Source organism: Xiphophorus hellerii, chromosome 5, assembly GCF_003331165.1.
Source record: "Xiphophorus hellerii strain 12219 chromosome 5, Xiphophorus_hellerii-4.1, whole genome shotgun sequence".
NCBI classification, from domain to species: Eukaryota; Metazoa; Chordata; class Actinopteri; order Cyprinodontiformes; family Poeciliidae; genus Xiphophorus; species Xiphophorus hellerii.
The window spans coordinates 9,367,499-9,383,144 of NC_045676.1; the positions used below are offsets into that span (position 1 = coordinate 9,367,499).

General features: G+C 37.1%; 1 protein-coding gene across 2 annotated transcripts in view; it reads right to left on the reverse strand.

The window, feature by feature from the left end:
• The window catches only part of LOC116720581 (alpha-1,6-mannosylglycoprotein 6-beta-N-acetylglucosaminyltransferase B-like), a 128,263-nt gene that overhangs the window by 7,602 nt on the left and 105,015 nt on the right, over positions 1-15,646 (reverse strand). Inside the window, exons 9-15 of one of the 2 annotated variants that reach the window (XM_032563933.1) lie at positions 15,205-15,336; positions 7,080-7,213; positions 5,395-5,525; positions 4,116-4,121; positions 891-1,046; positions 597-743; positions 198-314 (exon numbers count right to left, since the gene is read on the reverse strand). In XM_032563933.1, the coding sequence (XP_032419824.1) occupies positions 198-314; positions 597-743; positions 891-1,046; positions 4,116-4,121; positions 5,395-5,525; positions 7,080-7,213; positions 15,205-15,336 (823 nt within the window). Of the gene's footprint in view, positions 1-197; positions 315-596; positions 744-890; positions 1,050-4,115; positions 4,122-5,394; positions 5,526-7,079; positions 7,214-15,204; positions 15,337-15,646 lie in introns of both variants that reach the window. The other variant, XM_032563932.1, reaches the window with a different exon arrangement.

Below are 15,646 nucleotides of genomic sequence, written 5' to 3' on the forward strand. Positions count from 1 at the left end.
AATGTATTTTAAAGTTATATAATAGGATGTTTGTCCGGCAGATATTTCTATTAAATATCAGAGCTGAGCTTGCTGAGTGTGAAGATGAAAGCAGTCATGTTCAGACTTTTAAAAAACATTTCTGACCCCCCGAGATGGAAAGGGATTTAAAAGTTTTTATATTTTTTCTTTCTCGTCTTTGGTGAGTCTGACAGTACCTTGGTCCTCATGATTTCCTTGACAGCAGAATCGAACTCGAGGGAGTTGTTGTAGTCGACTGTCATGACGTACGGTCTGCCTATGTACTCCTCTGCATACGGGTGCTGGGAGAAAACCTTCGGGAAATGCAGACGTTGTGTTAAACATTTTAATTTACCTTATCTATAACTTGTGATCACGAGAAAAGCTGTCCAGGACGTTCTTTGTAAATACATTGAAAAAACAACATTTTGCAATAAATATACAGAGCATATTTGAAGTTCTCACAGCTGACGCGTAAAATACAACTTGCAAGCAGATATTTGAAATGATCTGATGAAAAAAGAAGGATTTTAAGTCATAGTCCTGAAAAATCCTAACTTCTATCTGAAAGGAAGAGTAAAGCCTAATGAAGTTACCTCTCTAGATGTAGGTTTTCCTCTGAAAAACTCGTGATTCAGTGAACTGTGGGGGGGCTGGAACTTAGGCTGCAGGAAAATGCAACCATTGGCTATTGCTTCAAGAGGGGCGGGACCTTCGTACGGAAACCCAAAACCAATAAAGAGCTGGAAAAAAACAACAACATTAATATGCTTTTAACCCAAGAACAACAACTGCATCTATGTCTAAGGTTTGTGAATTAATAGAAAGGTTGTGACAGGTGAGAATTAATTAAATCATTTATAGACGTCACAGCCACTCCAGTCGCTTGCCTTGGCCTTACGGAGAAGCTGCTGCAGCTCGTGTTGGGGCAACAGACCGTGGTTCTTCACGAAGGCCGGGACCTCCGGCGGTCTCTGGGTCTCATAGTACACTGTCCCGTGAACCTCCATGTACTTATGAAGAATTTCCAGGAAACTGTCTTTGCCCTGCTGGAAGAAAGACAGGAAACAAAGACAGGAGACATCAGGGATTAGAGATGAAGGCAGGAGGCTGGATGAAAAGAGAAAAAAAAACACCTCTGAGGACAGTATGATTAAAGAGTTTGAGAGCAAGTAAACTGTCCTGAGTCAGTTTTCTTTCATCTTTGTGGAAGCTGTCGCCGTGTGTCAGCTTCTGTCTGGATATGTCTGCTTCTCTCCACATCTAACACTATATTTACTCTTTAGATGCATCTTAAAGAAGACGTTACTGTGATGTGGAGGTAACTTGTGTTCACATGATCATATTTACTGATCCAGCAGAGAGAGAAAAACCCAGATTTTTCCAATGAAGAGCAACTTTCCTTTTTTGAGTGACACAGACACATTCAGTAAAAGCTTTCACCTGGTTCGGACTCAATTTCTGTCATGAGATTTCTATTTGTATAATTAAACTTTATTAAAACTGGGAGTACCATCATTTTCATAATTTTTTATTCTTCCAAAGTTGTCAGACTGAGATTTTGTTACTGCAATAAAAGATTAACTAAATTTAAACATGTCCTATCGCAGTTAATATCAATAACTAGGGTTTTTAACAAAGCCTGAATAAGTTTGCAGAAATCGTCCGATTAATGTCTGATATTTTATCATGTTCTGCTCACCACCAGAAGTGCACACATCCCTACTTATCAGTTCAAAGAAAATAATTAAATATGGTCTGTGTCTGAACACCAGAATGAGACACTTTAAAAGCATCAATTAAATACAGAACCTACAACAACCAGCAGCAGTCAGCTAACCAAAAGGTAACCACAAAAATGGAGTGCAACCCAGACCATTAAATTGATCTGCCAGCTGGTATTAAGTAGCTTACTATATCCCTCTTTTGTGTGGCACATCCCCTCCTCTCCTCCACAGCAAAGTAACTGGAGGCTGTAGTGATCAATAGTTTCCTCTGTGAGGATTTTCCCAGCCAATTAGGAGATTTGCTCAAGCGCTAAGTGCTGCAGACAATAGCAATGAACTTGGTAGTGAAACAGAGGCATGTAAGGGTGCAGATTTCTTAACTTCACAAAACATTTCTCTCCCTAAGTGTGTGCATGCGAGTATGAATCAGGAAAGGGACGACTACTGAGTAAGTCCAAATAAACTGGTGTTTGTCCCTCATGTTCTAAATCTATTCCTTAAGATGGAGCTTGAAGGACTTTGACCTGTTTAGTTGAGATAGTAGGGCATGTTAGACAGGTAGAAAAATGGAAACTTGATGTTTAACAGATCACCAGAAGACACATGTCTTATCTGAATACAATTTAGTAAAGTCACCTGACCTGACATGCATGTGTTTTAGACAGTGCAAGTGGAAAACCTATGCATGCACAAGAAGGAATAGCAAATAAAACAAACTTAACCTCAAAACTCTTTTTATTCAAGGCAATAATGCTTGCTCCACTATCATTGTGCAGTGTAAAAAATATACATTCTGTAGTTTTTGAAAATGTTATTTGAAAATATGATTTATCTCAACTCAATACAATAATAATGATCAACAAACTTGCACCTCTTTTGAAAAACTGGTTTTATCACCATTCACCTTCTGTCAGACAATAAAAAGATTAGAATTTTAAATAATACCAAGTCTTACTGTGACTGAATAATCCACTTAATTTGACAGCTAAGTATTTCTAACTCGTTTTTGCTCAGCATTAATATTTTATAGTTGATTATTTTCCGTCTGCGACAGATTGGCAACCTGTCCAGGGTGACCCCGCCTCTCGCCCGAAACGTTCGCTGGAGATCGACACCAGCACCTCCTGACCTAACTAGGGACAAGGGTGTTAGAAAATGGATGGATGGATTATTTTCTGAAGCAGAAAAGAACAAGTGCAGGACAGAGGGAAGGTATGACAGAAATGGAGTAACAGGTGAGAAATATATTTATAGTCACAGAGTTTGGCAGATTAAATCATATTCTGAGCAAATATTTTCTGTTTTAATTACCTATAATTACCTGTGCTTGACATTTAAGTCCTTTGCAATAGTTCTCACAACAGTATTAACAACAACAAAGTTCAACGGTTTTTGTTGGGACTTCATATAGTAAACCAAAAAAAATTTGTGCATAATGGTGAGCTAGAACCAAATATAGTTTTCAAATTTTATTTTATTTTTTACAAAAATCTAAAAGGTGTTCAGGATGGTGAAACTCCATTCTAATCTCTACTTATTTTCAGGCCCTTGCAGATTTTCTTTCAGGCAGGAATGGACCCTACTTAGTTTAATCCATCTCTTTATTAACTCCTCCTTCCCTGTCGCTGCTGAAGAGACGCATCATCACAAGATGCTGCTGCCAACACCATGTTGCTCTGCAGGGCTGAGTGACAAACAGAGTTAGTTTTTGGAATGAACTAAGAATGCTGGCAACACTGCAGGATTTCAGTGTCGGCCATTTGGTACATCATGATGTGACACCATGGTAGAGTGAACTCAAAATGTTATTCAAGGATCATAAAAATTATGTGCCCACTAAAAATAGCGATGTTGACAGATTTTGGCAGTCAGTGTCATTGATAGCATTGATGAAATGGAGCCATAATTTGTATTGGAAGCTGTGTTTATTTTTCTTTGTTCAGCATTTTGCACATTGATCAAAAATGTAAACATTTGCTGTAGTTTTCTTTCAACAACAGCTTTCTCCTTGCCACTCTTCCATAAAGGCAAAATTTGTGGCTTACAAACCTTACAGCTCCAGTGTTGTTACTCCAACCTGAGCTGTGGATCACTGCAGCTCCTCAAGAGTCAACATGGGCATCTTGCCTGTTTCTCTGGATAATGATGCAATTTTCCTGGTTGTTAGTTTAAGTAGATTTGTCAGGTTGTCAATTTAATTTATTAATGAGGGAACTTCTGAAACCAACTAATTGTCAGAGTAGAATTGGATGGATAATTCTACTAACACTAACACTTCTCAGGTTTATATCTTCAAAAAACTTTGATTTCACAAATATAGGTTACATAGTGTTGATAAATTATATATAGCATTACAAAAAAGAAGAAAAAAGAAAACACTTGACTTACCTGAAGCTAATCAGCATCCAGTCAGGTTCAACAGTCCACAGCAGAGGATAGAACAAAATAGAAGAAAAGAAATTCAGAAAATATTTGCAGCTAAAAAAAGGATGGAGCTAAAAATAATGAAACAAATGCTTTCTTCGACACACTCACAGGTAAAGCATTGTACATTTGCAGGACCTTATGATCTTTTTTATGAACAGATATGTTGGAAAAACAGAAGACTGACAGACAGGAGGCAGTAAACAACATCTTTATAATTATTTTAAGAATGAAGGCACCGCGGTGCTCCGTCTACTTAATGTGGATGAAGAAGCAGGCAGCTTCTCAGAGGAAAACTGTCTGTAAATTAAAGATGCACACTTAAGCATATAAAAGCCCCATGAAGCTGAACTGTAATGACACTAACAGTGGGATGTGCAAAATGCTGTCAACGTTTTCTTGTCATAACACAGCAGGAGGCAAGTTGCAGAACTGCATACTAGTACTTAATAAATATGTTACTTGTGGAAAAAATAATCCATTAAAATGATCTTCTCATTTACTATGTAGTATAAACAGTGGGTATTTCTTACGATATAACATATGTCTTAAAAAATTAATTATTTAAAGACAAACTATTGAACTTCAGTAAAAGTTCAATAGCAAGCTCATTCAGAAGATGTTTTCCATTTCAACTCTCTCATTTAATTTGTTTCAAAAGTACCTCCAGCTGTGGAGGAAAATGGAGAACCTGCAGAGTCATTTCAGGTAATGAACTATTCACTTATTTAAATTAAAATCCCTGGATGCCACAGATAAACATATTTATGATTCACGTCCCAATTGACAGCCAGAGGTGACTCTGTTCAGATGCTTGTTGGCACAAATATTGAATTAATAAAACACGTGCCAACAACTCAATGCATTTAAGAATCCGGTAAAGAAAACATAAACACAAAATCAACATTGAAGTTTGGAAGTGGCAACATCATGGTGAAGCTGCACCAGATGGTTGTGAACAATCTTAATTTTTTGAATCCAGTAACTGTCTTACCTCTAGGATGATTATATAATCAAATTAATTTAATTATTGATAAGTTCCAACTGCTGGTACCACCAGGGTCTAACCCATCCTATGACACTATGCATGATGCCTGATTATACAGCATTTTAATCAAAGGACGTTAGATGACTGTGCAGAATATAAATGGCAATCACAAGCAAAGAGTAAATAGACCCTGCTGAAGCAAAAAAAACAAACAAAAAAACAACAAACAACAAAACTTTATTTTGTGTATAGTACCTTCCACATGCTGGCTTCTTTCCCATAGACCACAGCCATGTTGTTGACTTTGTTCTGCTGGATGCTCCTCTTCTCCGTCTCGTTCAGCTCCTCCGAAACGAAGCCCATGAAGGAGTTGTCTGGTGTGTGGGCTGAATGTGTGCGAGTGTATGTGTGAAGATAGTGAAAGTAGCAGAGTGGTGAGAAAAGTGAAAAGAATGCAGGAACAGATAAAAAAAGGAAAAAAGTTTTATTTAAAGAGAGAGAATAAGAAGGATGCAAGGAAAATTCACTCTATCCTTTTGCACTTTGGCTCATTGGTTCAGTGACTGTGAGTATCGCCTAAGTATTATAAATTGTGTCTGTCACACAGCCAGCTGTGGTTGGGTATGGCAAAGTCTATCACAGAGATTTATATAGTAAAATATACATGCTAAGTACATTTATGTGTTTTGTTCAGTGAGTTCAAGCAATTTGACATGATAAAAACAAACTGCACATATAATCCTCTGCTACTGACTTCTTTTTTTAAGCCAAGTGCTTATTATTCCTCCCTTTGCAGAGCATTTTCAAGTATTGAAGAACTGTAATAAAAGCAGCGCCGCCACGCTCTCATAAGTATGAAGGTTGAGTCACTCATTATAGCTTTGGCCAGTGTGGAACGTGGGTGTCTACAATATGCTGTATATTGTCGATATAATGATCCTGCTGCTGAGCGCCAGTGATACAAGGCTGCTGACAGCTGAATGTGAAAGCATGAGACAGTTAAGTAGTCAATGTCTCAGCCGGGAAGTGAGGAGACAGACGGCTCGGAGGGAGGATCAGACCTATTGTGCAGCTCATAAGAGGAAAAAGAAAGAGACGAGAACAGGTACAGCTTAAAGGGACGCTGTGCTGAAAATAGAAATGTGAAGCACATTCTTCAAATGAAAGTGAACAACCAGCAAAACCTGTCAAAAGAAGTGAAAAGACTAGTTTGAAGTCATTTCAGGTTTCTAGAAAGACATTTTTGACGGTTGTGTGCAAACACCTATGGGTGTTTAATGCCATAAAGAGCAAATTCCTAATATGAGACAATATTTTAATGATGTGTTGTAATCAGCTCTTTAAAAAGGGAAATATTTGAAAGTGAGGCAAAGCAAGGTGATTTATTTTCAAAAACAGGGCAATTCAAACTCCTTTAAATGTTTAAAATGAATATAGTACGACAAATAAACAAAAACATTAAATTGCAAAATAAAAGAAAGCAATGTCAGTATTAAGACAGACTCCATTTTATGATATTCCAGTTGTTATTAACCAAAGTCTCGATTTAAATGAACTCAGAGTTTGAGCTTTTTTGCAGTTTTCTGGAACTTTGTTCCACATTAGAGCTGCATAAGAACATGTTTGGTTCTGGTTCTTGAATGCACAATAGAACTGAACCAGAAGACCTGAGAGGTCTGCAAGTTTGACATGACAACAGAGTTTTAATGTATTTTGGTGGTAAGCCATTCAGTGACTCATAAACTAACAAAAGTATATTCTCTCAGCTACGTCTGGGAAATAACGTCTGATAAGAGGAATGAGTTTACAATTAGAATCCGATTGAATGCTATGACAGATAGAAAATTCTTAAAGAAAGCTGCGGTGAGATATTGAGACAACAGGAAAGTAAGGCAAATGTAAAAAGTGATTAAAACTTAGGGAAGACAGTATAATCTTACGGAACATGGTCATATACTGCCGGGCGTTTAGGTTCCAGTAGCCCCAGTTGGTCCGATAGCCATGCAGGGTTGCGTACTCTTCATGGTTGTAGGCTGGCTCTGTCCCAAATGTGTCAATAACTCTGATATGGCATCTGTGGAGGAACAGTACAATACAGTAACACACAAACTGAGTTTAGCTACCAAGCTTCAAAGCATCTTATTGGGATTTTATGGGACACCAAAAAATATTTAAACATAATGTAACAAGCATTTGTAGTGAAAGTGAAATTTGCAGCCACTGTGTAGGATTCATCTGGGGAAAGTGGGTCTTGATCCACTGACTACGACCTCACGAATGTTTTGACTGAATTTTGTTTGTCAGTCCTCTGAAGCTGTGGTTTTTCCTGTTGCTAGAGCAGCTTTTCCTAACACACTTTCTGTAACAGTAAATTTTGGGCGTAAATTGCAAGAAAGTGTTTGAAATAGTTTACTCTATTTGTGATGAATCTAAATGAGTTCCACATTTTAAAATGAGTGAAAAAATAGACATGTTCACATCTTGAGCTCTAATATTCAAGCTTAGAATATCTCAAGCTTCAGTGGATGTGAGTAGAAAACTGCTGCTTGGTTCCTTCTTTTTTCATCATCTAACAGAATCACTCACTTTTTAAAATCACTTGATCAACAGAAACACTTTTATTTCACTAAAATATAAAAATAAAAGCAGTAGTTATTTATTTGTGATTCAGAAAGAAGGTGACTTCCCAAAGTGAGAACATTTTCCGGAACAAAGCCTTTTAGACAGAAACAGAAGCAGAGATTTTTCAGAGAAAATCACACAAAGCATATGATTATAAGAACTGTATATGCAAAAAAGCATTAAACAAAAGCTGATGATTTGAATGGAATAGCCTTATTACAAATTCTCACAAATGTCAGAAAACTGAATAATATTCTTTATTCAAAAGAATCAAACAATCTCACTTCTGAGTTTCATGTTATTTGCTGCGCTGATGAAGGAATTCCACAGAGACCCCTTCAGATTTAGTCTTGAGGGCCACAGAAAGCCGGCGATGAATTATTAATAACAAGTGTTAGTTTCGTTTGTATCTACCCTGTTTTTTATCCCTTGCCCTGCCACTTTTCACCCGATCTGCAATGGTTTTCTGTTAGGATAAGCCATCCCCAAAGGATAGAAAATAGTTGGGGGAGAGAAGGGGATAAGCAGAGGAGTAGCTGAGCTGAATATCTATTTGAAGATCAGAGTAAAGGGCTAATCTGGGTTAAACGGCTGCTCAGAGGTTCTCCAGGGTGAAGGAATCATGGCAGGGTGGCATGTTGTTATGTGATGCAATGTGCAGTAGGAGCATAGAATGAAGCATTACTTGATGTATTAAGAAAGTTAGAAGTAAACAAACACTCTTCACACTTTTTCCTTATTGTTATGCAAAGCATGGATGCACTCATCGTGGTTATCTAAATTAAATCACAGCTCGTTCCTCTGATGAGGAAACGCTCTGAAACTTGTGCTATGCTATAGAGCGTGTTGTACATGAAGGCTTGAAGAGAATAATCATAGTTACTTCAACTTCCTGTTGTCATGTTCAACACATGTTGAATTGTCCTTCAACATGTATTGCACATGCTTTGATGTTAACAGAACTATTATGTATGCTAAGTATCAGCTTGCATGTAAGAAGCTAACAAATAACAGACAGCAACCATAATGCCTTTATATAACACCTAAAACAGAACATGGGTGGTTTATTATCAATGTTTTTGTTCACTCTGGTGTTTAATGTTTGATCCAGTGGACTTTAATTCATATCTCCACATTAAATACATTAAAAATAACCTTTGCTTGGCTAATTGTTTTCATTAACATAACAGTACCATTTCTAAAAGGGATGCATTTGTTATCGAGCAGGCTAGCATTAAATCATCTGTCACTTCCTTTCCCAAATACAATAATAATATTGGATACCAGATTTTCTTTTATGGCAAGCAAATAAAACTAGTAAAACAAGTGTTACCCTAACATGAGGTTTCTCCTCTGTTTTTGAACATTCCTTTAAAGTTGTCCATATCTCTGTTCTTTCCACTGTTTTCTACATTTCTGCAGAAAAGTTTTTCAGGTGTTTTCATGACCTGAAAGACTTTAATAAATTATTAAATGTCTCATAAATGTATTATTAATGCTACATCAAATAAGGGAAGTATTTTGCACTTGGATGTAGGATGGTTGCTAGTGTGGTTTTAATAGGACAATTTCTAAAGTACATATTATGGTTATTTTGTAAACAATTTGCAGATTTTTCCAAAATTCCCAGTGATATGTTAGGTATAACCTATTATAGTCTTAAATAGTTTTACACTAGATGCAACAACTTTCAATATTTCTGGTCTAATATTTTACATGTGTTCAATATATTGCAAAATGCACAATACTCTAAAAGGAGACAGTGTGTTATGAGGTTCGAAGCATTAAACAGATTTGATCACAAAGCTCTAATACACAATTAAACTCTCTGCAGACATTCATGCACAGCTCAGGTTTTTGTGACCAAACTGACTCTACGCACTGGTGGGGATAATAATGCCTCCTGCCAGAGGGTGGCATTAGTCACATGGTAGAAAAATGAAACAATGAGAGAAAAATGACAATGAAGTTTGTGTTTCAAGAAATACAGAAGGAGGAGATCTGCTGTCTTTATAAGGATAATTTGTCTCTTATTTGTCTATGAAGTGAGACTCAAGTTCTTGCTTGTAAGTCTTATTCTCTATGTCCTAATAAATCTCACTCTTTTTACTTCAGTACCAACGTACAAGGTGTGCAAATTATTATAAGCAAAAGCTAAAAATTTTGACACGAAGAATTGATTTGGTGGTTTAAATTATAGCACAGATTTGCTGTGGCATTGTTTTGCTGAGATTCTGCAATGTCACAAGATTTATTTCTATACAGTGTTGCATTAATTTTTCACCTACATTTTGGATTGATGATTGGAGACCATCCAACAAAAAACACCTTCGTCTTAAAATCCAGAAAGATTCTCAACGGGATTTTGGTCTGGATTCTGTGCTGGCCAGTCCATGTGTGAAAATTATGTCTCATTTTGCCATCAGATAAGGGAAAAAAAACAATCCATGGAATGACCTGGTCATTCAGTTTTTTGCTCTGACCTAATTCTTTAAGATCATAATGTTGCTGATAAACTGGACTTGATCAACTACAGCAACCCCAGGTAATAGCATTCGCACCAGTAAACACCAGTCATGATGGGTGCATCAGTTCATGTCGCTGTCTTCTCATGCTGATGCGTCTATCATTCTGAAATGTTTAAGTGACTGTAGAATTATTAGTTTTTTTGTTTTACAAATCACTTCTCCTCCAGCTTTTAATAATGTGCAGGAGAGTTCTTAATCCAACTTTTGTAGTTCATGCAAACTCCTTAGATGTTTTCTCTCCTTGATGCATGCTAATAATGCTAATAATGCTAACATCTTTCCATGACCACAGAATGTGTGTTTTTTTTTACTGATAAGAACTGATTCTTTACAATTATTTGATCAAACCTATATCATCTGAGAAAAAAGATGGTTCTTCAAAGTTTGAACAGTCTAGCTTTAAATTTGTTCAACCACCATTTTGCAACATTCACCCAACCCTTCCTCTAACTTCGTCTAATTGTTGGGAATTCCTCCTCACATTTGAAACTTAGTGGAAGCAAAAACAGAAAAAAGGAAGACAGAAAAAAATGCTCTACTTCTTTTCAGTAATGTATAGATATGTAGTTCACATGAATGCTCCTTTTTAAGAAAAAAACAACAACAAACACACATGCAATAACATAACACAAAACTGAGCTTGCATGAGCACAGGAGGAGCAGACGCAACAGAAAGTCTGTTTCCCAAACATACATGTTACTGAAGACAGGATCTAATTGTGTGTATGAAAGTTTGTTACCAACAGTAAAAACTGATTTTCCATCCAGATACATTTAAAGGCAGAATAGTCTATCGCTAGGACATCTAACAGAAGGAACTCTGCAGTGTGAATAAAATACCAAATTTGTAAATGACTGATGTAGCTTTCTGCAATATCGAACGTTGTATTCATGTAGCTGGAAGGTGTTTTCTGGCTCTAGCAGAAGATAAAAAAAAAGGATACACAATTTTATGTCAAAGAAAATTTGTCAATATTTTTTACAAGGAGCTTAAAAAAATGCAGCTTTGCTGTTAGTGTTTGTGTGCAAAAACCTTCTCCCATTTATCATTTATCTACTATTACTAGTGCAGGCAGTGTTGCTTTCTTTTCTGCATCCAAACACGAACAAAACATCTTCCCAGACTAAACCAGATACCTCCTTCGAAACACCACTAGCACAGAAGTAAAGTCAACAAACAGGGAGGGGGTTGGGGGGAAGTGGATCAATATGCTTCTCCAATTATCAGATAAGTGGGTGTGATTTAAAACAGACTCTTATCTGCTTTCAGCATCTCTGACAGCAGCCCACTTACACCAATACACCCTCGCCTCCACGCAAACAATCATATGAAGTCGAGCAAATAGAACGCACCGAACACAACAGGACCTTTCTCATTATTACCATGTTACACAGGCCTAATAAATTAGAGTGGCTGTCAGTGCAAACATAAAACAAAGGTAATTAAAGAGAACTGAGAAGAAAGAGATTGTAAAGCTTAGACCATGTGATTAATTAAACTTGGTAGTGTGAGAGACTCAACCAGAATAAAAGAGGGGAGAGAGGGGTAAGTAGGGATGTCATTGACCTAACTTGATCCTTAGGGTCCTTGTCACACAGGTAAATGCAGCAGTGTGACATAAGGAGAAATTATAGGACAGAAAACAAGAGAAAATGCAATTTTCTCCAGTTGTAAATTCTATTTTAGGAGAAATAGAATGAAGCTACTCTCATCTATATATCAGAAACATGAATGTCAGTTCTGTAGGCATGACACCTACTACACCTTTTTGGTACGTTTATTTTTAAGCATTAAGGAAGAGGTTTATGAGTAGACCAGTTGGTATGTTGACGGGGTTATATAATTAAAAAAATGGTTCCTCAGGCTGGTTGCAAGGTGATGGGCTGGGCTTCGCTGGGGTTGCTAGGTAACAACGCAGTGCTTGTCGAATGTGGCAGGGCAAGGGATATTCAGGAGGGTTTTGAAGCTGTTAATTTTCCAGACACCAAAAAACTTTAACTTATTGCCACAAAATGGCTGGGTGGGTGTTTAAATTAGTTAAGGTATTTAAACTTGTTCAAACAGAAATGTCTATGCCAGTGGATATCAAAAGTCTACAATTAGCTTCAGTAGCTAAAGCCTTCTCAAGTGCTTTGAATGTTTGATCATCTGTTAGCTTTCCACCACTGAGACTTCATTTACCTCTTACAAACGCACAGTGATATGATACATTTCTACTGCAGGTAAGGCAGATATTACCAATTATAAAATGCATATTATTTCTTTAACCAAAAAAATCTGTTAGAAGGCTTACCAAAAATACTTGCAGTAATAATAACAGGGCACGAGAAGTCTGTCTAGGTAGATGATATAACTGTACAGCTCAGTGTTACTTTATAAACTGACAAATTCTAAATAGAAAGTGTGGGATAGAACAAAATACTTTACAAACACCAAGACTCACATCTTGTTAAAGACAGCCAGGATCAAGACCGCACTGTAACAACTGAGCAACACAAAGGTGAACACGACAAGCAATTAGGTGCCGACTTCTGCTGGTCTTTCTGCTGGAAATGTGGGGTTTGTGTGTGTGAGAGAAAGATAAATCATGAAAACAAGATAAAAAGGCAGCAAAATTGGTTACATGCTGGGAAAATACCTTCCCAGTCCATCAGCAATACATTTTTCTTGCTCATAATTGGATTTTACAAATATACGGACTGGCCCTTTAAGCATGTAACAGCTTTCCATTCCCCAGTTTCCTAAAATCTCTGCATCTCTGTTATCTACTGTTTGTTATTTTAACAGAATATTTGTTTCTGTTCTTTTAGCTGACTTCCTGGTCAAATACAATACACTGGCCCCTGTTTCAACTCTTTTGTTGTCTTCATTAACAGGGAGAAAAGAAAAAGACAATAATATCCAGACAATCAAACCCTGTGATGATATGTATAGGTAGCAGATAAACTGATTTATCAAGTCATAAACTTCAGATTGAGACTAACACTGGTGGAAACTGGACTACAGAATGAGAATATAGTTGGACTATCTCTTATTTGTTTCTGAGGCAACGACATGAAAGAGCCCTGCAGCTGATGTGGGTTCATGTTGGGGTGCTCTCAGGAATGTGCAGCCGATTATTTTCCTTCAGTGCATTCTGGCAGTTTAAATCCTTTTTCCTTGGATATTAATTCATGTTTTCTTGCCTCTTCGTTGTGCTTGTCATGGCCTAGATTCCAAGTTGCTGAAACTCTGTAGCAATGCCAAAAGCCATTAAGCACACTTTTTTGCACTACTACACACACACACACCCACACACACGCAGAGAGAGAGAGTCTAATTTGTGTTTTCTCTCATGAGGCACACGTTTTCTGTTTCCTTCCTGTTTCCACTTCATAAAGTGTTTAAGCACCTCTCTCCTGATCACAGTGAGCACAGAATGACAATCACACAGCAGCTAACAGCTGCCAAGAATGATGTCTGATAGGAATAAATGTTAAGGTTTGCATGTTATGTTGTGTGGAGATATGGGGTGATTATTGCATGTGGAATTGCATGTTAAGCTGTCAGCATTTAAAATGCCTTCTCTTTTGCACTACATGTGGTATTGATTATAATTATTATTACCCTTGCTGTTCAATGTAATGGAACAGTGCTGAACCAGTTTATGTTCTTACAGGTAGCCATGCTGTTCACAATATTTAAAAAAAAAATATATATTTTTTGTTCCCAAATTTATTTTAAATGCATGGAACAGAATGTTTTCAACTCCCTTGTTTCTTGTAATTCAGTAATCACTCCTTCCTTATGTACACATAATGTAATGTATAATCACAAAATGTACAGCACTATGGCAACCACCGACTCCTCTAATGAAACAAATTAGAGGAAATTCAGTGTTGCATGTTAGTACAGTTGGTAGCAAGTAAGAAGCCGTACGAAGCTCCTGGTTGAATCCTGGCCTGTATGGAGTTTGCATGTTCTCCCTGTGCATGTGAGGGTTCTCTCAGGCTTCCTCCCACAGTCCAAAACGTTAGATTAGATCTAAATTGTCCTTAGTTAATTTATCAATGGCCGATCACTCAAACATTCACTGTTGTTATGAAAGTCAACTGACTTTGAACATATAACAAATAAGACATGTCTGATTTAGTACCACATATGGAAGTGGCAAATCTGATTTTTCGGGGTGGGGTAAAACAATTTAAATAGGACCATTCAGACTAAAGGTGCACCCATTGTAGCTTTCCTATTCAATCAGCGATGTATAAAAAGCCTGACCTACAAATTTTGACTTTGGTCGATACAAATTTTTTAAAATAACCGACACTGTCAGATGTGATAAGGTCACAATACATCTTCAATGTTCCAGTCTTGCAAAAAACATCGAACAATACATGTGGAACAATACACACGTAGGTACTGCTCTCAAAAAAAATCTGTTCCTAGCATTTCATTTTAAACTCAAACTCACACAGCAGGTAAGACTACAGACATAGGCTGTAACTCTTACCAAAAATAAAATGCAAAACAGTATTTTGCTTTTACAAAATCACGAGGTCAAACTAGAGGACAACTTAAACCACCAATAAAGTGACTTTGGGTTTGAGGGTTCCTTGTAATGCAAGAAGTAAATAAGATTGATGGATTAAATCAGTCTAACATGTAAACAATGGCCGATCACTCAAAATTAAGGAAATCAGGGTCAACTGATCAGTTCACCCCTCGTTGAGACAGACATGAAAAAGTCGGATACTGATGGTCAGACTGGATTAAAGACTAGATTAAGATCAAAACCTTAGTTTAAGTGCACTTTGAGTGATTTTTATTTGAACTTAAATCTCAGTATTTTACCTATCTTTTAGAATGCCTTATATTATGTCCCACATAAACTCATCTTTTCTAGTCAAGATAATAACAAACCCTGTCACTAACTTGTGTTTCTTGAGTGACAGTCCCATGTGCTGCTTCATCTGTTGCAGGCCGTGGTAGTCAGTATAAATGAGGTCAAAGGGCAACGGACCAGTGAGTGGGCAGCTACCTCTACCAGGAGGCACTCCAAGAAACCTGAAAGATATCCAAATGAAAGAAAAGATTAGAGGAGCAGAAAAGCCTTAAAGTACAATAAGACAGGATAAGCTGGTAAGCCACAGAGCACAAAGATGGGACATTGGCCTGAAGCATAACATCAATTATTCACTCATAAAAAAAACAAAAAAACATTTGTGCTTGCTTTTGGCCCAGACAAGGAAAGTGAACAATTTGTGCTTTCACCAGAGACACTGAGGTTTTTTTTGTTGCTGCACTAAAACAAGTCTAAAGATAAAAAAAAGAAGAGTATGAACACATTTAGTGTTAAAAATACTGCGCAAAAATG